Here is a 21,426-nt window from a genome sequence, read left to right on the forward strand (position 1 = left end):
GTTTGGCCGTGGATGCCATTATCTGATGTACCTTTAGCCAGAGTGTGTCTGCGTGTTATCTCGGCAGCGGGCAGAGCACACAGCCCATGTTTGTAGGAGGGCTTGCCAGAGAGGAATGCTGGGAGCCAGACCAGAGGTTGCCTAGCTCTGGGAGACAGAGAACGTTGGCCCTGGCCGGCAGTGGTTAAGTCCAAAGGAAGCTGCGGAGACGGGCGCAGACGCCACTAGGCCCCATGGCTGAGGAGGCCCCACAGGAGACAGGGCTGGGGGACAGGGCTGCTCCCCAGGATGACTCGGTGAGTGATGGGGAGTCACCACAGTCCTGGTGGGAGGGGGCGCACTGGACCTTTCTCTCCCTCAGGAACTTTCAGTCCTAACTCACCAGCTCCGGACCACAGCAGAGTGAGACGTGACAGCGGGACTCCACTTCCTGGGCATCAGAGGGCTGAGGGGAGCGGGCTCAGGGGCCAGGGGTTGGTGGGGGGCCTCTGAGGTCACCTCCCGTCCTAAGACGTGCTCCTACAGGGAAATGATGTTCTTGTTTGCGACTTGAGCTGATCTGGCTTCTTTCCAAATGAGGCTCCATCACGGAAATGCGCTCACACCTCCCAGGGATATTGCAGTGTCTCCTCTGTCCGTGTGGCTGTCAAGCTCAGAGCCTCAGTGGCAGCAAACTGATGAGACAGGATGGCAGAGGACTTCGTGGGAACATCAGAATTTATGCTCCAAATACAGCAGGCGATCGTAAGATCCCGGAGAGACCTGGAAGGAATACACGACACGAGGGGGCCAAGAGGTACAGGGTCCCTGCCCTCATTTTACATGAGAAATGTTTGCCTGAAAAATGGCCTTTGACTGAAATCAGGATGTGGGTGGGGTTTGAAGCAAGAAGTGAAATCAGAAGACAGAAAGGAAGCAGATGCCCACCCTCCACACCCGCCTCATGCCACTGTCCCATCTGTCTTCTCTGGCTGTGAGTGGGCTGAGGGGTGGGGACAGAAACACATGAAGGGCTGAGGGCTCCACACCACAGGAAGGGCCACAGGCCACCTGGACTGGCCTTGAGTGGCTAGGACCTGACTTCAGCCAGGGCCCAGGAACCCAGCACTCCCAGTCAGCTCTGCAGCCACAGCAGGTGACCAGCTGTGCTCTGGGAATACCCCACGGGGCCGACCCCTGCCGGGAAAGGATTCCTAGGAGCCGTGACTGCAGTGCTTGCTCACAGCCTGAACAGGAGAAAAAGTCCCCCGTGGCTTTGGGGACACCTTCTAGAAGGTCTGACAATTCAGCCACCACCGCTTGGGATGCAAAGAACTGCCCGAATCTGGCATCCAGGAATGTGTACAGGCCCTGCCCTTTCCAATTGCCTTTTCTCCACTCCCGTTATTCAAGGTGCCAAGCGACAGTTTGCCCCGAACATTTACGGAGCCTGGAACAAGAGGCTGAGGGCTATGTACCCTATGTCTAGATACTTAAAAGTTATCAGTCAAGTTAAAAGCTATTAAATAAAATAGTTTTTATCCCCTTAGCTTGACATACCTTCTTCACAATGTGGAAGGCCAGGTGTAAACTGAAAAATTCTAGGATTTGTGGCTTCCAGCCCAAGCCACAGCCTGTCTCCCTTATCTGCCCACACCCAACGCCACACATGACCACACACACCCCTACGTGGTCGCCCCATCCTGCCCACCCACATTCCATCCATACCCTCCACAAAACAAATGCCCCTCTGGCCTGGGGTGCCCAGGAGGATAGACCTGGGACGAAGTTCATGCAGCCCTGAGAGTGGGCTTGTGGCCACCTGCACAGGGAATTCTGGGGTTGTGAGTATGCAGAGTGGCAGGTGCCCTCGGCCCACAGGCTCCTCAGTCTGTGGGCAAAAGCCTGGCCAGAGGAGGACAAGAGGGACCCAGGCCTCAGTGTGGAGTCCTCAGCATGACACGACTTTTCCAGGGCACGGGCTCCTCATCTTAGAGCAGGGAACTTGGGTTCTGCGCTCCCTGAGTTTCCTTCTCCTCTATGCTTCTGACTCAGGAATTTGATCAGAAGTTAATACAAGGAGAAATTACAATGTAGCCCAGCAGCAGCCGAGCTGGTTACCTACAAATAAACCTGCTTTTGCTTTTTTGGGTGTCACCTGTCAGAAATTCAAGTGATGTTCTGACAGTCATACTGATTAAGATGTCAGCCGAATAGATATTTAAGCATTTGAAAAATACAGAGAGTTTGTCAAAACCTCAGGAAAGCTCTAACAAATCCTTCCTGGGAGCCAAGGAAAATATTTCAAAATGGAACAGAGGTGGTCCCCAGCCTAGCCACGAATTCTCTTCTTCTGAAAGTTGAGCGGTCTACGCAGCTCTGGATGGCACAAGCCCTTGATGGTGGCTGGGGCCCCTGGCTGGCCTGTGCCTGTGCCTGCCGACTTAGCCCAGGAGCAGGGAGCATGCACCTCTCTCCTTCCTTTCATCTGTCTTCCCATCTGACACCTCTTTCCCCAGGGCCCCAGCACCCTCCACCTTCTCCAAGCTCCCACCTGGAGAGTGGAAGCCTCTAGGCTTAAGGTCACCGCCACATACTGCTCCAGACTCCAAAGTGTCCAGCCCTCCTTTCTCAGCAGCACCTCCACCTCCAAATCTAACCTGGGGAGATTCTGGCCCAGCTGTTTGTTGCAGAAGCAAATTCTGAGCTACCTCATACCTTCTACAATTGACTAATGCTCCTCCTGCAGATATTTACCTTTTAAGAACAAACGAGCAGGATGCATGTTAGCTCAAATGAGTCTCTCAGCAATGGACAGACTTTCTGATGGTTTAACCAAATACAATAGGAAAACTAGACAGTGGGAATGCCGGTTGTGCAGGTGGTGACTGAGGGGCAGGGCTGCAGGGCTGACCCGCCGGAATCCAGAGCTGCCCATGACCTCCCCACCAGCTTCATTCTCCATCTCTGAGGGCGTGACCCTCTCGCCTCCTGCAGCTGGGGGTCGAGGTGAGAGCGGAACTCTGGGCTTCTGCTCACAGACACCCTCTCTCAACTTGAAAACATATTTTGAAATACTTCAGACAAAGCAGTTTAAAGGATGGTGAACTCCCATACCCATCACAAAATACCAATAGCTTTGAAGCCCATCCACTCCCCCTACCCACCATGGACCCTTCCCTCCTGTAACCCTTCCTATACCCCAAAGACAGTCCTTCTGCTGACTTAGCTGTTGATCTTTCCTATGTTTTTCTATATAATATAGGATCTTTACTGTACTAGTTTAGACATTAAACAAGGTGAGTAGCTATGGTCTGCTGCTTCTACACTCTCCCAGAACTCTGGGGGCTACTCACAGTGAGCCTGCAGCAGACTGTCCCCCGTATTTACTTCCCTCCACTTCCATTGGTCTCAATGTCCTTTTTTTTTTTTTGCGGTATGTGGGCCTCTCACTGTTGTGGCCTCTCCCGTTGTGGAGCACAGGCTCCGGACGCACAGGCTTAGCGGCCATGGCTCACGGGCCCAGCCGCTCCGCGGCATGTGGGATCTTCCCGGACAGGGGCACGAACCCGTGTCCCCTGCATCGGCAGGTGGACTCTCAACCACTGCGCCACCAGGGAAGCCCTCAATGTCCTTTTTAAGGACCTTTTACCTCCAACATTGCAGGGATGCTTTGACAAAGACTGCTGGATGTTATTTTCACAGAAGTCGCAAGCCATGTTGTTTCCACATAAAGCACACACGGACGCTGTGGAGACAGTGGAAGTATAGCCTGATCGGGTGCTCAAGGTCAGCCTGCCTCTACGTCTGGCCTGTCTTGCTCCATCCTCATCACCAGCCTCATCCACTGAAATCTAAGCTTCTCAAAGACTGTCCTTTTCATAGTCACACCCCAAACTCCAAGACTAAAGCATGATGTGGGCCCCCATAAGTATTTGTTGGATGCTTGATTGATTGAATGAAGGAACACATCAGCGGGGGAATGGCAGCGCGGAGGGAAGATCGGAATCAACAGGAACTTGTTATCAACAGGAACTTATTAATGAAGGCGTACTCTCCCCTGCACTACTGCAATGAAAGAAAAATGGAATATGTTAAAAAAAAAAACCAGAAATCTTATGAGGCAGGTTCTTCCTTGCTTGGGCCTCAGTCATTTAAATGATTGAATTGATAAAACGGAAGGAATTCAGATCTGCAGATGGTTAATATCATTCGAAGTTATCAGCTGATACCATGAAACACTGACTTGTTTGATGTACATTCAAATGAAGCAGCACTCCAAAAACAGCAACAAGGTGCTGATGAGGATGATGATGACAACGATGGTGATGATAGGGACTTCCTCTAAAATCTCCCAACAGCATTTTGAAGAGCTTTGTTGTGAAAAATCCTTACCAAGATAAGATGCCACTCTTCTAATGGTAGTGTCTTCACAAGTACTGAGCACTAGCTTGTTGACAGCTGTCTTCCCTCTCACATGCTGGGTATGGAAAGTCTGTTTGGCATCAGGAGATACTAAGCCAGATGCAGGGAAGAGAAAGTTAAAGGCCAGCCCCCAGCTCAGGTCTTCTCTGAGCGCAGAGGCTCACAAAGCTCTCTCCAGTCCAGGGTCTGGGTCTCTTCCAAGAGAGATCTGCGTTCAGGTTCCAGCAGCCTGTGGATGAGCTTCTCTGGGGCCAGAGGCTGTGCTGGAGGGAAGCCCCAAAGCTCTCAAACCCAAGGGAAGCCCTTGGGTTCCTCCTGCAAATCCATCTCTTGTTCACTCGGGATCTCACCCACGCTAGCTCCTGCTCTCACCTCTCTGGGTCTCCTCTCTCTGTTTTCTCCTATGTCCTCCTCCTTCTGAAGGAGCCCCTCACCTGTCATGTCTCCCGGCAGGGCCTCCAGGACAGCGTGTTCTCCTCTGAAAGTGACAACAGCCTGTACTTCACCTACAGTGGCCAGTCCAATACCTTGGAGGTCCGAGATCTCAGCTACCAGGTAGAGGCACACCTGAGTGCAGGTGGGAGGAGCAGGCAGGGAGGGCCAAACAATTCCCCAAGTGGAAGGGAAGGGTGAACCCAGCTGGGGGCCCTCTGCCCTAAGGACGGAGTCCAGGCCACAGTGATACGTCACGTTTTGGGTGCAAGCACCACGGAGACGTCCCTCAACTACACATATTGGAGCTGGAAGTTGACAGGCATGAAAAAGAGAACGAGACCTTTGTTAAAACATAAAGCCAAACCATGTGAACCCATGGGGAAAAAAATCTCTAAAACTCATTTTTAACTTTATATTTTGAAATAATTTTAGACTTTTGAAAAGTTGCAAAAATAGTGCAGAGTTCCCATATACACTTCGCCCACCCTCCCCTAACTTTAACATCTTGCTTACCCATAGCACAGTGATCAAAACTAAGAAATTAACCATGATATAATACTATTAACCAAACTACAGACTTTATTCAGATCTCATCAGTTTTATATACATATATATACACGTGTGTGTGTGTATACATATATTTTTTTTTCTTTCTTTTTGTAAAATGTACTTCCCTGGAGCTAATAAAATATCAGAGTGCAAGGACTGCTGCCCTTTCAGAGGCTCTCAGGAATCTCCTGGTCAGATTCAAAGACCCCTATTTCCCATGCCTCCCCAGGGCCAGATACCAGGTGGTCCAGGCAGAACATGCTGAGACCTGGGATGGTAAACCTCAGAGGCCCAAGTCTGGCTTCCTGGGGAAGTGAGTTAGAACAAGCTGACGAGCCACACCATAACCTTTCCCCCGCTCTGCCACTCACTAGCTGTGTGAACTTGAGCTACTTCACTGCTCTGAGCCTCATCTGTAAACAGGGATTATAACAGTACATATGCTATAGTAGGTTTGCAAGGAGGACTGAATGATAATGGATATAATAAGCAGATGAATACAATGCCTTGCACACAGTAAATGCTCGGTAAGTTCTTAGTAAATTACTATTAAATAACAACATTGTTTTGCTCCACGTTGTGTTTTTTTAAATTTTTTTATGTTGTGTATTTTTTTTTTTTTTTTTTAGGCTGCATTGGGTCTTTGTTGCTGCATGTGGGTTTTCTCTAGTTGCGGCGAGCAGGGGCTAATCTTTGTTGTGGTGCGCGGGCTTCTCACTGCAGTGGCTTTTCTTGTTGCAGCGCATGGGCTCTAGGTGTGCGGGCTTCAGTAGTTGTGGCTTGCGGGCTCTAGAGCGCAGGCTCAGTAGTTGTGGCTCACGGGCTTTGCTGCTCCGCGGCATGTGGGATCTTCCCAGACCAGGGATCAAACCCGTGTCCCCTGCATCAGCAGGCGGATTCTTAACCACTGGGCCACCAAGGAAGTCCCTCCATGTTGTGTATTTATTTCTGTTCTGCTATTACACATGCTTCCCAAGTCTTCTCTTCAGACCTGGAAATGGCAGCTTCAGGTTCTCAGCATGGTGGGGTCCACCTCCACGTTTGACAGAACCTGAGTGGGGGACCCCTCAGGCCTGTTGTGTATCAGCAGGAGGATGTCTCCTGGAGGGAGCTGAACAGAAGCGAAGCTCTCTGAGGAACCTTTTCATGTCTCCCCACAGGTGGACATAGCCTCCCAGGTGCCTTGGTTTAAGCAGCTGTCTCACTTCAGGATGCCCTGGACATCTCACAAGGACTCTTGTGAGCTGGGCATTCAGAATCTGAGCTTCAAAGTGAGGAGTGGACAGATGCTGGCCGTCATAGGGAGCTCAGGTACCAATAAGGGCAAATAGCGGGGCAATGGGTTCTCTCTCTCCTGGGATGCAGAGTGGTCCCTCAAACAAACAGATGCTCTTTACAGAACGCTTTGCTGACCAGTAGAATAATATAGCAGAGTGATAAGAGCACAAGTTCTGGGTCTGACAGCTGGGTTCAAATCTCAGCTCCTCCATTTACTAGCTCTCAGGCAGTCACTGCCCTTATGAATCATGCATGGGCCTCTTACAGCTACAGCCAGAGTTTTGGTCCTTCATTAATATCAAGGTAAGGCCTTTCCAAGAGCATCACGCAGCTTTGGAACTGAATGTTCTTTCCAGGGGACTCCTCCACCACAGGAGGCACTCATTTATTCCTCCCCCTGAATCAGATTCCTGTTTTGGTCAAACAATGGGTAGGCACAGCCCCTGCCGCAATTCATTTCTCAGATATCCCAAGTCTTAGCTCAACCTTCAACCATCTGCAAAGATCCGGATTTTTGGAGTGCTTCAGAAAGTCACTTCTGGACTTCCCTGGTGGCGCAGTGGTTGAGAGTCCGCCTGCTGATGCAGGGGACACGGGTTCGTGCCCCGGTGTGGGAAGATCCCACATGCCGCGGAGCGGCTGGGCCCGTGAGCCATGGCCGCTGAGCCTGCGCGTCCGGAGCCTGTGCTCCGCAACGGGAGAGGCCACAACAGTGAGAGGCCCGCGTACCGCAAAAAAAAAAAAAAAAAAAGTCACTTCTGCAGGCCAAACTGAAAAGTGTAGAATGCCAGAGCTGGAAGGGGGCTTGGAGAACAGAGTTCATTCCCTTCCACTGTATTCTACCTTTCTTTCTCCTGACCAGCCTGGAAGCATCTTTAGAGGAGGGTTTTCAAATTACCTAGTTCTCAATATTGCTAGAGTATCTTCCTGCCCCATACCACTCCCCCTTCACCTGACAGATGAGAAGACCAAAGTTTAGAAAAGAGGAATGATGTCTAAGGACATACATTTGATGCAGAGCAAGAACTAGAACTCTGGCCTCCTGGTTCTCAGATGATGAAACAAATTCAACTGATTAAATTTTAAAGATCTTACTGACTTTATTCAATGAGTCATGAATTGGGTAGCAACCCATCTGGCAGACAGAAAGTAGCACTGGAGAGCTGTACAAAATGAAAGACTTTTATAGGCAGAAGGAGGTAGCACAAGGAAGTTATTCTAGCAAAGGGCTGATTGTTTTAGGCAAGGTCACCTTCCTTTGGGGGACAGTTGGGGTCTATCAGTGCTTACCAGGTAATGTCAGATGAGCTGGTTTAAGATTCCACTCCCGGGAGAGATTGAAACTGTAATTAAGTTAGGTATTAAGTCTCAGTCTGGTGGTGTAGGGCTTAGGACAAGTGACTCCATTTGGGGTTTGCTGTTTCTTTCTTTCTTTCTTTCTTTCTTTTTAAACACAGATCAAGGCATTGCTCCCTTACACAGTGTTAGAGGGAGCACTTTATACCTTTCAATTAATCATTTCCAGAAGTAGAGATTACTCAACTTTTTGAACATTTTAGTCTTTAGTCTTCTGATGGGGAAGTTCTGTTTACTGTCTAACCGAAGATCAAATGCGATGATGTGTGCAAATGCACTTTGTAACTGAAACAGCTCCCACAAATCAAGTCCCGGCAACTTCTGGTCCTGCCCCTGCAATTCAGATCTAAACAAGAAAAATGTGGAAACTTCACAGGCCAATTTTGCTTTTATCTGTAACACCTGGTGGCTTTTCTGGTTATACCTGCTTTTTCTCATGAACTGAGAGTCAAGTGGGCCTTACTAGGCACTTCCACAAAGCTGAGAGCCATGATTGTTAATCCTGGCCACACACAGCCCTGCAGCTGTTAGCATCCCTGATTTGCAGTTGAAGAAAAGGGAAGTCGGGAGAGGCCAAGCAGGAATCACACTGAGCGTCTCCAGAACTTTCGACTCTAGGCTCAGTGTTGTTTAGCTGCAGGTTTACTTGGCTGAAATTATTTAAATGATTTCTTAGAAAGGTTTACCAATTATACCACCTGTGATCTATACTCCGCTCACCAAAATCATAACAGTAAAATGAAATTAATTAAAACAGCCCCCCAGGCATTTTATCTTCTGTAGAATCAGCAGTAGTGCCAAAGGCATTTTCCGATGAATGAATTTACTGATTTGGAGATTCCAGCCATTTTATAAGGGTCTTGAATGCCTGTGGGTGTTTTCTCCTGGTTCACGGAGGATCTCCCCAAATATACTTGGCAACCTCCCCTGGAAAGGCTGCCCACACCTCCCACGGTTTTGTTTAGGAAATGTAGTCGCCCTGCTCCCTGACTGGGAATCCTAAGGTCCCTGTAAATGTTAGCAAAGTCCTCTGTGCTCCCAGAGCCTGGATCCTATGATGTCCGAGGCTGAGCGGGAAGCAGGGCCAGAGCCCTCCTCTCTGGTTTCTCTCCTGGCTATTTTGTGCCACCTAAGTTCTCAGGGACCTTGAATGAGGTACACTCAGGAGGCAGCATACAGGTCCCCTTCCACCCTGAGAACCTCCGGTAGGTAAGCAGGAGGATCACCGGGGAGGCCTCTGGAACTTTGTTGCACTGGGAGCAGGGGGCTGCCTGCGGAAGGCCTGGACATGTGGCAAGGAAGCGCTGTTACACTGTGTATTGGAGTTTTCCCTGTTTAAAACTACTTGAAAAATTCGCCCTCCAAAAGGAGTTTGCAATAAGGAAACCAAAACCCCACCTGGGGGAACTGGACTGAGCTATTCCCATCACCTTTGCAAGAAGGCCTTCTCAGAGCCTGAACCCTATTTGCATTTACAGTTCAAATGGCTGCCAAAGAAAGAGTCTCATGGAATCTCACGGAACCTGATCCAATCTGACACTTACTTCCCCAAATTGACAGCAATCACTGTGTCATTCAGAAGTGGATGGTGTTAATTTACATGTCATGGATCCTTTTTTTTTTTTAAGAGTGGAAGGTACTACTGAGAAAAATAAGAGTGCAAAGGGTGTAGAGAAATTCAGAACCCATATGTACACTGTACTGTAGTTTTCAAATCATTTCAACATTTATTACTTCTCTATTTTTCTCCCTTTCTGCAAATACGTTCCAATTTTGCATTTTTAAAAGACACCCTATTAATTCTCCAAAATTAGTTCTTCCCACAATGCCAGCTTCTGAGCCAAATGATGTTTGAATGATGAAATGTTGCTGGCATGTTTGCCAGGCAAAAATAGTTAAGTTTCACAGTGCAATTAACACCAGCCTTGCTTGGAGGAGGCGGGGGGCATCGCTCCAGGCACAGGCAGTCATGTGGCAACTAGGACTCCAGCCTTCTTCTGTCACGCAGCCACAGGCCGACCTGGCCTGAACACCCCGCACCCCCCAGGATGCTCAAGTTGGCTGCCCCAAGCAGGTCTGAGAGGTGTGCCACCTTCCCTAAGGGCTGGTTACATCTGCAAGGACAGAGCAGTCTGGACAGTGCACGGGCAACAGTGGCTTCCAGGCTGGCGCCCCGCAGAAGCTCCGCTCTCAGGGATACTTCTGGTGGCTTCTCAGGCTGTGGGAGAGCCTCTTTGCTGGATGTGATCACCGGGCGAGGCCACGGCGGCAAGATTAAGTCAGGCCAAATCTGGATCAACGGGCAGCACAGCACGCCCCAGCTGGTCAGGAAGTGCGTGGCCCACGTGCGCCAGCACGATCAGCTGCTCCCCAACCTGACCGTCCGCGAGACCCTGGCTTTTGTTGCCCAGCTGCGCCTGCCCAGAGACTTCTCCCAGGCCCAGCGTGACAAAAGGGTAACTAACAGACCCCAGTGACCCCCAAGGAGCCAAAACACCCTTCCCCCTCCCCGTCCCTCACTCCCTGCCTCAGGGTCCGGCCACAGGTCTAGTTTGAGCAACGCAGCTCACCATCTGTCCATCCGAAAACGTCCACCGTGTGCTCAGCCCTGCCCCTCCATCCCCCGTTTTCCTTTAAAGTCCCATCTCAGCCCCAAATGTGTGATGAATATTTGCTTACTTGTTTTCTGGTTCTCCGTGCGGGCAGAAAGCCAGGGCATGGCCACGTTCCCAGTAAGTGGTGCCGTGCTCGGCACGTGGGAGCTGCTCTGGATGTGTGGAAAGAATCAGGGAACAAACGTTGCATCAGGGAACTGAAGGCTGGCGCCCTAAACCCAGGCGTCTTTCCACTGTGGGTCACCACAGGCCTGGCCGCGAGCAGGCCGGCGCAGCGCTCCTAAACCCGCAGGCCCCCGCCTCCCAGGTGGACGACGTCATCGCGGAGCTGCGGCTGCGGCAATGCGCCAACACGCGCATAGGCAACTCCTACGTGCGGGGCGTGTCCGGGGGCGAGCGGCGCAGAGTCAGCGTCGCAGTGCAGCTGCTATGGAACCCAGGTGAGGCAGGAGGGGCCTGCACCGCCCGCCTGGCTTAATCTGGTCCAGCCGGAGCCCTGCCCCCTTAACCAGGCTTCTCTTTGTTGGGAAGGAATCCTCATCCTGGATGAACCCACCTCTGGGCTCGACAGCTTCACGGCCCACAACCTGGTGAAAACCCTGTCCAGGCTGGCCAAAGGCAACAGGCTGGTGCTCATCTCCATCCACCAGCCTCGCTCCGATATCTTCAGGCTGTTTGATTTGGTCCTCCTGATGACGTCTGGCACCACCATCTACTTGGGGGCAGCCCAGCACATGGTCCAGTATTTCACGGCAGCCGGCCACCCCTGTCCCCGCTACAGCAACCCTGCCGACTACTATGGTGAGCCAGCCAGGCCAGAGGCAAGGAACAGGGCTCCCCTACACCCCGAACCCCACCAGGAGAGAAACTCTCAGAAGCTTCAGGAGAACAGGACTGAGGATGGAGACAGGGGGGCAGATGGGGTGTATTACAGGCTTCAGTTTGCCAAGCATCAAATGCTAGGAATGGGGGCCTCAAGAAAGCAGCTTCTGACATAGCCACCCTTGTGTGCATGACAGATTAAGAACCTTCTGAGAGCTCCAAACCGGAGGAGATATAATCCAAGAGAGTTTGGTTCAATTTCTGGAACTGTGGTCTGCATTCAGATTCTGTAGGGAAACAGGATATTAGAGGTTGGAAGCCACCAGGAAATCTTAAAGCCGTGCCCTGGTTCCCCCACAAAGGCAGGGAGCCCAGAGGCTCTGGGTGGTGGAGGGGGACCCAGGGCCCAGGCCAGCTCAGGGCTTTTTGGTGGTCTTGGCCAATGAATCTCTAGATATGAAAATTGCGGTCAGCACCAGAGATGCCTTTCTGCTTGGGGTCCTGAGGCCTCAGCATATGGCCCTCAATTCTTGTGGGGACAGTTGCCTTTCCAGGTGCCCACCCTGAAAGCAGGTGCCTGGATCCTGAGTGCTGAGGAATGCTGTGGCTGCCGGACAGGCAGCCTGGTTGTACCAGGGCTGGGGAAGCAGCAGATGTGGCTTGTCCCAAACATAGGTCACCTGGAGCCCAGCCTTCCTCCCATGATGGCCTGGTGTAGCAAGGGCCTCCCCAGTAAACATGATGACAAGGATCAGCTCCTTGAGGGCAGACACTGTGCCCACAGGTGCCAAGCACCAGAGGGTGTCCCTTTGACCCTCACAGCCCTGCCAGGCCACGGTCATCTTCGTCCTTATAGGTGAGAAAACTGGAGTCCTTATAGTCAGGCGGCAGAACTGGGCCTCCCACCTCCCAGCCCAGCCCCTCCCAGACTCCAGGCCCTCCTGCCCACACCTTCCTCCCAGCATCTACGCTTCAACTCTCCCCTAGGAGGACAGGCCACTCTCTCTGGCCCACCAGCCCTCGCCCTCTGCACTCACTGCCACTGTGTGAACTCACCTAGAGGTCACCCTCCCTCCCTGTGCCCACGTGCCAGCTCGGCTTCCTGCCAGTGTGTCATCCTCTGGCCGGTCACCCCCAGATAAGGGGGTAGAGGGCACCTGCCAGCCTGGCCATTGGGAACAATATGCTGTAACCCTAGAGAGAAGTTGCCAGAAGTCAGGTGCCCAGATCTGAAAAAAAATTTTTTTTCTTAATTTTATATTATTATCATTTTTGGGTGGCGGGGGGGAACTCTTGCCCACAAACCCTGGGGCAGATGGCCCTCACGGATCCGGGCCGCACGGTCTGGCAGAGAATCTGACGTTTGAAGCTAGGGCCCCGCACACTGAAGGGACCTTTCTTGGTTTACAAGGCTTCTCCGAGACGTTATCCTGCCTTGAGATGTGTCATGAAAATGGGAGGAGGGAAGAGGCAGAAAGGTTAAGAGGAATCCCCTGCCCAAGGGAGGGATGGAGGGAGGAGAGGCCTAGGAAGGCCCTGGCTGTGACTGGAGGATGTGCTCTTCTGGCATTTCAGGGGCCCTGGGAGAGGAGGGCTGTGGTCTGGGGCTACCAGGTGCTGCCAGTGGGGTGACATGGAGGTGCATGTGGCCCAGCCTGTTCTCCAGCTGGTTGTGCTGGCTCCCTCCTCCCAGGGCACTGAGAATTATACTTAATATTTGGCCAGACCCTGGCACCCTCCAGCCTAAAACATTCTTCCCTTTTGGGCAGGCTGCTTGGGAAGCCAAAATGACTAATTCACACTGAGAACTAGAGTTGCTGGGAGCCAGACTGCTCAGCCTCCCCGTGGCCAGCCCACCTTCTGCCCGTGGTAGGCACGCCCGGGAGGCTAAGTCCGCATCACAAGCTTCTTGGACGGCTGGAGTTGGAGCCAGGGCATAACTGTGCTGTGGCCTTGGGCTCCAAAAGCCCAAAGCCTCCTTCTCTGTCCTGGGGATGTCCCCATAATAAGCCTGCTTGGTGGGACCAGTGCCAGCGTTCACTGGCCCTTCTCCCGAGGAAGGCTCTCTGTAGACATTGGGGACAGCCCTGGGCATCTCTCTGCCTCTCTCTGCTCTGACCGTCACTTCATGGTCCACTCTCAGAGGGTGGGGAGCATGTCCCGGGGGCCCCAGGGGCTGACCAGCATCATGGGCTGTGAGCACCTGCGGGGCCCGGGTCGCCCTCTTCTTACAGTGGACTTGACCAGCATCGACAGGCAAAGCAAAGAGCAGGAAGTGGCCACCAGGGAGAAGGCTCAGTCCCTTGCAGCCTTGTTTCAAGAAAGAATACGTGGCTTCGACGACTTTCTGTGGACAGTGGAGTCAAGGGAGCAGGGTGTGGGCACTTATGTGCAGAGGTAAGGCAGCCAGGTGGCCCTGCGTGGAGAGCGCTCTGCAAAAGGTGGCTGCCCCCAAGCCCCCATGACACTCTCTGTCTCCTGACAGCCCAGCTTCCCCGAGGGACACCAACCCCTTACAGACTGCCACTAAGCTGCCTGGCCCCCTACAGCAGTTTGACACGCTGATCCGGTAACTGTCTGCCATTTCATCACACACACACACCCACACTCCCCAAAAGTCTTTGTTGTATCAAATCAAGCCCTTTGGATCTAAAGTGAATTTGGAGGAGGAATTTGAATTTGAAGAGGCAGAATCATTTGAAAACAACCAACACCAGCCCTCCATGTGCTACAGAGCGCTCCTCTTACTTTGATTATTTAAACAAAATCAAAATTTCCTTGATAGCCAGATGCTCGTAGAAATCACCCAGAATCACTATGAAAACTTCAGTCAATACAGGAGACCCTCAAGTGGAAAGGGAAGGTTCCCTGATACACTGGCCCTCAGAGAAAACCAGACCTGAGTGTTTGGTGTGAGTCTAAGATGTTTCCATGCACATAACCATTTTAATACATAAGTGGGATCATACGTGTTGTTCCATAACCGTTTCCCACCCCCACCCCCACTTAGAACAGCGCCTTTGCCTCTCATCTGGTTAGGTCTTCCTCAGGGTTTCCAAATCTAGCCATAGTTCATTTACCCATTAAGTCCATATTGATGGTCAGATTACCTTCAGTCATTTGCTATTACAAGTAACTCTGACAAACATCCTTGTACACACACCTTTACGCTCTTATTGGTTATTTCCTCAGGATAACTTCTTTAAATAAAATCGCAAGGTGATACATTGGTGATAAAAGTCACAATCATTGACTGAGTACCTACTGTGAGACAGATGGGTTCACCGATTTTCTCGTTTAATCCCTCACAGTAACTGAGGTGGGCACTGCCCTCCCCATGGTACAGAGGAGAAAAATGAGCCTTACAGAGATTCAAGGACATTGCCAAGGTCACAGTGCTGGTGCCTATTGTCCCCTTGGCACATCTTTATTCTGTTTTTTAAGTCGTCAGATTTCCAACGACTTCCGAGACCTGCCAGCCCTCCTCATCCACGGGGCAGAGGCCTGCTTGATGTCCCTGATCATCGGGTTCCTCTACTATGGCCATGGAGCCGTCAAGCTCTCCTTCATGGACACGGTGGCCCTCTTGTTCATGATCGGAGCTCTTGTCCCTTTCAACGTGATCCTGGATGTCATCGCCAAATGTGAGTGTGGCCTGCTTTCTATGACCCACATGTGGAGCAGCATCGGCCATGCTGTGAGCTGGTCCAGGGCAGGACTGAGTTCCTCTGAGCTCCTGGAGAAGACGGGTTTGCTGAATAATTTCACCGTGACTGTGAAATAAAAGATGATGGTTGTTTTTCAAGTTCGAACATTAGTATTAGTATGCAAATGAGAACAAATTACCAAGGAGTCTGAGGCATTCCTGTCCTAGCAGGAGTTATACTGACAGCAATGCAGAACTCACAGAATTACAAACATCTAAATTAGGATCTAAAATTGCCTGTTTTTTTAAAAAATACATGACATTGAGGCAATAAAACTATTTTTAATTGTACTAAGAGAGACTCAGAAACAGAGACACTGTAGATTAATTTCACTTTTTCATTCTCCTTTGCTCCCCTTCCCAGGTCACTCGGAGAGGGCGCTGCTTTACTATGAACTAGAAGATGGGCTGTACACTGTGGAGCCGTACTTCTTTGCCAAGGTGACTGGTCAGGCCTGAGAGTGAGTGGCCACCCTGGGTGGGACGAGGAGCAGAAAAGGCTGCTCCACATTGTACAGAAGTTACAGGGAAGCGTTTTGCTGAACTGTGGGGCCGTGCATCATCTGTGGTTACAAATGCCACATTGCTCTGGGGAGTTTCAGAGACTTGATATTGTTTAAAGATTTACCACAAGGCCAGGACTATGGACCAGGAATGATGTTTTTCTGGTCATCAGAAACCTAACAAAGAAGAGGTGGGAAACGCCTAGCATACTTCACCTCTCCAGTCTCACCATGTCCCTGGGAAGCGGGTCAAGCAGATGTGACTGTCCTCATTTCAAGGAAGCGGAGGCTGAGAGAGGTTATGTGGCCGTCTCAAGGCCACACAGCTACCAGGTCTGGGCAGGCAGGGTGGGGACTTGAAACCAGGTCTTAGGAGCTCTGAACTGCCCCAGAGGGAGCACATGACATCTGCAGGGGGAAGCCAGCAGTGAGCTCATGCTTGAGAGTCCCACACACCCGCGCCCACCAGCCCTCCGTGCTGCAGCGCCGATCAAACCACCAGGAGGGAAGGTTGGTGTCACAGGGGGCTGCTGCTTTTGAACATTTAAAGAACAGTAGCAGTTGAAGGCATTGGCTCCACATCCTTGCAAGGGCTATCCTTCGCAGATCCTAGGGGAGCTTCCTGAGCACTGTGTCTATATCATCATCTATGGGATGCCTATCTACTGGCTGGCCAACCTGCGCCCGGGGACCGAGCCCTTCCTGCTGCACTTCCTGCTGGTGTGGCTGGTGGTCTTCTGCTGCAGAACCATGGCCCTGGTCACCGCTGCCGTGTTCCCCACCTTCCACATGTCCTCCTTCTTCGGCAATGCTCTCTACAACTCCTTGTACCTCACTGGGGGCTTCATGATAAGCTTGGACAACCTGTGGACAGGTGAGGCCTGCTCCCCTCATCTGGTCAAGCTTTTTGAGGCCTTCTGTGGCTGGATCAGCCTGCTTTCCCCTGGAGATGAGAGCTCAACCCTTAGGTCCAACTCAAAGCTGGCCCTTCTGGGAGCAGGTGCCAAGGGAGTGGCTCTACGCAGGGGGAGTGGGGCGTGGTGCAGATGGCACCTTCTCATACAGCCCGGCCGACACCCAGGGGCCACCCTTGACTCTCCCTCACCCTCCTGAGCCAAGTCAGTTCTGCCTCCTGTGTTTTTCTGAAATGTCCTCTTGCCTTATCCCCCCACCCTGGCCCCTATCAGCCCATCTTGGGCCACTGTGATAGTCCGGTGTGTCTGGTTCCTCCATGTCCCCTCTCAACCCTCACCCATGCAGCACGAGCTTCCTAAGGTGCAACTCCATCCACTGCTTTCCTCGAGTGCTCCTGGGGCTGCTCGTTCCCTGCTGCCTCACCCAGCTCTTCTGAAGCCCCCGAGACACTCCATGCTCTCACGATGGAGCCTGTGTATCCCTTCTCTATAGGAACGCCACTCCCTACCATCCACAGGCCTTTCCTGTCCTGTGCGGTCAGGGTTCGTTCCTTCCTCCTCCTCCCTGAACCATGATGCCTCCGCAGGGTCAGCGTACAGACTCAGTAATCTCTGGCTTGGGGCTGCTGGGTCTCCCCAGTCCATAAGCTGTGTGAAGCTGAGCACATGCTGGACACCTGATGAAATTACTCTCTGGTGTTATTATGGGTCAAACATGCAGTGATCCTGCAGCCACTAGGTCCCTCTGCCCCAGTCCGTGTCCCGAGCTTCCCCTCTGCCCGTTCACCCTTTTGTTCTCACCCCAGCCCCTCCTCGCTCCCTCAGGGGACTTGCTGTCCTTGGGTCAGAGCCACCATGGCCACTCCCCCAGGCTCACTTCCCAGGGAGCAGATGGTTAGACTGTGTGAGTAATGTGACTCTCACCGCCTCCAGTGCCCGCGTGGATTTCCAAGGTGTCCTTCCTCCGATGGTGTTTTGAAGGGCTGATGCAGATCCAGTTTGGTGGGCACACGTATCACCTGGCAGCTGGCAACAGCACCATCTCTATCCCGGGAGACATGGTAAGGAGCCAAGGCTCTGGACGCTAAAGAGATGGCAGCCATCTGGGCATGTCCTTAATGCGCTCACTGGTGTCTCTGTCCCCAGATCCTCAACGCCATGGGCCTGGGCTCATACCCTCTCTACGCCATCTATCTCTTCATCATAGGCATCAGTGGTGGCTTCATGGTCCTGTACTATATGTCCTTAAAGTTCATCAAACAGAAGTCAAGTCAGGACTGGTGATTCATGCCTAGACTCCTGCCTGCCGGTGGGGGACTCGAGAAGGCCCTTCCGCTGCATTCCCTCCCAAGGAGCCCCTTCCCAGGCACAAGGAGGACCGTGAGAACACAAAGCTCAGCTACATCCTGTCCACAGTGCTGCAGTGGCACAGGCTGGCCACAGGATGGCAGTAGAATAAAGACAGTCGAAAGACATTTTCTGATCCCCGGCCAGAGCTTGCGATTACTGGGAATGTGAAAACCATACTTGGGGACACCTACAGTGTCGCTAATTTATTTCCTTTTGATATGCATTTGCATAGGCAACTAATACAAGACAGGAGCAACTTAGGTATGAATCGAGTAGTTAGGCTAGGCGGAAACAACAACATAATAGTTAGTGGAATATTTGGCCTCGTCTTCCAGGGTCCTCAAACTCTGTTGAGCTATTCTCAGTACAGAAAAGGACCTAAAACATACCAGTGAGGTGCCATCCCTTCTTTTTGTGTGAGGTAATGGGCTCCAAAAGCCAAACTGAACAATTAAATATTTACTGAGCAATCGCTCCACACCAGGTTCAGGGCAAAACGCTTTATTTATGTGGATCACGTCATTGATTTCTCTGTTAAAACAACCCTTTGTGGTGGACAGTATCCTGTTTTATAGATGAAGAAAGAGAGGCACAGAGTAATTGTTTGCTAAGTAAGGTCACAGGGCTACTATGTGGTGGAGTCATGTGGGGTCAGAAAGGCCTTCGAGGCCTCTAGGAGTTAGTGGGCAGAAGGCAAGTCTGAGCCACTGTGAGGCTTGGAAGCCAAGGAAGGCTCCAGAAGATGAAGAGGTTTATAGACACCGTGTCAGTTCAGCCAGAACTCTTACAGTTGCATCTCACTGGCCCTGGCTGAGTCTCAGAACCAACCTGGAACTTTCCACAGTGGCTCAGTATGGGATGGAGCAGGCCCAGGTCACATGCTTCATGCCTGAGCCTTGAGGACAAGCTGACCCAAAACAGGTACAGAGAAAGCAGGCAGGGAATGATCCCCAAAGGAAAACCAGAGTCTGGAACCAAAGGAAGGGGGAAGGTGGATTTTTAAGAGGCAAAGAGTGAACGTTCTCCATGGGTTTCCTAGGCCCTTGCTACTTTGAGTGCGGTCACTGGGCCAGCAGCATGGGTGTCGCCTGGGAGCTGGTTAGACTGACAGAATCTCAGGCCCCACTGAGACCCACTGAATCAGAATCTGCATTTTAAAAAGATCCCCAGGAGATCTGAATGCACATTCAGACTTGAAGAGCAGTGCTAGCACACTTCCCTTATACAATACAACCATCAAACTTGGGATATTCATGTGGTGAAACTGTAACACTGCACATGTGTCACTTTTACATCACCACCATCCAAACGGCAGACATCATTCAAGACTCACTTACTTTGGCTATTTTGGCTATTGTGAGTCTTGAATGATGTCTGCCCTTTGGATGGTGGTGATGTAAAAGTGACACATGTGCAGTGTTACAGTGCCAAAGCAATCTTGAAAAAGAAAAACAGAGCTGGAGGAATCAGGCTCCCTGACTTCAAACTATACTACAAAGCTACAGTAATCAAGACAGTATGGTACTGGCCAAAAACAGAAATATAGATCAGTGGTACAGGATAGAAAGCCCAGAGATAAACCCACATATATATAGTCACCTAATTTATGACAAAGGAAGCAAGAACATACAATGGAAAAAAGACAGCCTCTTCAGTAAGTGGTGCTGGGAAAACTGGACAGCTACATGTAAAAGAATGAAATTAGAACACTCCCTAACACCATACACAAAAATAAACTCCAAATGGATGAAAGACCTAAATGTAAGATTAGACACTGTAAAACTCTTAGAGGAAAACATAGGAAAAACACTCTTTGACATAAACCACAGCAAGATCTTTTTTGACCCACCTCCTAGAGTAATGAAAATAAAAACAAAAATAAACAAATGGGACCTAATGAAACTTAAAAGCTTTTGCACAGCAAAGGAAACCATAAATGAGACAAAAAGACAACCCTCAGAATGGGAGAAAATATTTGCAAATGAAACAACAGACAAAGGATTAATCTCCAAAATATACAAACAGCTCATGGAGCTCAGTATCAAAAAAACAAACAACCCAGTTAAAAAATGGGCTGAAGACCTAAACAGACATCTCACCAAATAAGACATACAGATGGCCAAGAGGCACATGAAAAGATGCTCAACATCATGAATTATTAGAGAAATGCAAATCAAAACTACAGTGAGGGGGCTTCCCTGGTGGCGCAGTGGTTGGGAGTTCGCCTGCCGATGCAGGGGACACGGGTTCGTGCCCCGGTCCGGGAGGATCCCACATGCCGCAGAGCGGCTGGGCCCGTGGGCCATGGCCGCTGAGCCTGCGCGTCCAGAGCCTATGCTCCGCAGCGGGAGAGGCCGCGACGGTGAGAGGCCCGCGTACCACAAAAAAAAAAAAAAAAAAAACTACAGTGAGGTATCACCTCACACCAGTCAGAAAGGCCACCATCAAAAGACCTACAAACAATAAATGCTGGAGAGGGTGTGGAGAAAAGGGAACCCTTTTGCACTGTTGGTGGGAATGTAAATTGATACAGCCACTATGGAGAACAGTATGGAGGTTCCTTAAAAAACTAAAACTAGAACTACCATATGATCCAGCAGTCCCACTACTGGGTATATACCCTGAGAAAACCATAATTCAAAAAGAGTCATGTACCAAAATCTTCGCTGCAGCACTGTTTACAATAGCCAGGACATGGAAGCAACCTAAGTGTCCACCAACAGATGAATGGATAAAGAAGATGTGGTACATATATGCAATGGACTATTAGCCATAAAAAGAAACGAAATGGAGTTATTTGTAGCGAGGTGGATGGACCTAGAGTCTGTCATACAGAGTGAAGTAAGTCAGAAAGAGAAAAACAAATACTGTATGCTAACACATATATATGGAATCAAAAAAAAAAAAGGTACTGATGAGCCTAGTGGCAGGGCAGGAATAAAGACACAGACATAGAGAATAGAGTTGAGGACATGGTGGGGAGGGGGAAGCTGGAGCAAAGTGAGAATAGCATCGACATATATACACTACCAAATGTAAAATGGCTAGTGGGAAGCAGCGACAGCACAGGGAGATCAGCTCAGTGCTTTGTGATGACCTAGAGGGGTGGGAGAGGGAGGGTGAGAGGGAGGCTCAAGAGGGAGGGGATATGGGGATATATGTATGCATATGGCTGATTCACTTTGTTGTACAACAGAAACTAACACAGTATTGTGAAGCAATTATACTCCAATCAAGATGTATTAAAAAAAAGAAAAGACTCACTGTTCTGACAATGTCCTTCATAGCAAAAGGATCCAGATCAGGATCAAGCATTGGATCTAGTCATCAATTCTCTTTGGTCTCTTTTAGTTTAGAATAATCATCAGCTTTCCTTAACTCCCATGACCTTGACCCATGAAGATTTTGTAGAATATATCTAGATTTGGTTTGTCTGATATATTTTCATGATTAAATTCAGGTCACGCACCTTTGGCAGGAATATCACAGAAGAG

The 21,426-nt window shown here is 50.6% G+C and overlaps 1 protein-coding gene across 2 annotated transcripts; it reads left to right on the forward strand.

The window, feature by feature from the left end:
• Window positions 1-123: 123 nt before the first annotated feature.
• Window positions 124-19,346, forward strand: ABCG8 (ATP binding cassette subfamily G member 8). Of its 2 annotated transcripts, none has more exons than XM_082643132.1 (13): window positions 124-296; window positions 4,858-4,959; window positions 6,549-6,699; window positions 10,240-10,478; window positions 10,945-11,077; window positions 11,169-11,438; window positions 13,694-13,856; window positions 13,945-14,028; window positions 14,904-15,103; window positions 15,530-15,606; window positions 16,275-16,542; window positions 17,516-17,643; window positions 17,729-19,346. In XM_082643132.1, exons 1-13 carry the CDS (start codon window positions 234-236, stop codon window positions 17,864-17,866), a joined length of 2,016 nt encoding a protein of 671 aa, XP_082499258.1. In that variant the 5' UTR covers window positions 124-233; the 3' UTR covers window positions 17,867-19,346. The 2 variants fall into 2 exon arrangements, with proteins under 2 accessions (XP_082499258.1, XP_082499259.1); XM_082643133.1 differs by having other exon boundaries at window positions 17,790-19,346.
• The last annotated feature ends 2,080 nt before the right edge of the window (window positions 19,347-21,426 follow it).

This window comes from Mesoplodon mirus, assembly GCF_964341445.2.
Source record: "Mesoplodon mirus genome assembly, chromosome: 14".
Classification (NCBI taxonomy): domain Eukaryota; kingdom Metazoa; phylum Chordata; class Mammalia; order Artiodactyla; family Ziphiidae; genus Mesoplodon; species Mesoplodon mirus.

Excerpts from the sequence above, each read along its gene's own strand:
- ABCG8 (XM_082643132.1), top strand. The coding sequence starts at position 234 with ATGGCTGAGGAGGCCCCACAGGAGACAGGGCTGGGGGACAGGGCTGCT. Across the intron at positions 297-4,857 it reads CTGCTCCCCAGGATGACTCG|GGCCTCCAGGACAGCGTGTT; the intron begins GTGAGTGATGGG and ends GTCTCCCGGCAG. Across the intron at positions 11,078-11,168 it reads GCAGCTGCTATGGAACCCAG|GAATCCTCATCCTGGATGAA; the intron begins GTGAGGCAGGAG and ends TTTGTTGGGAAG.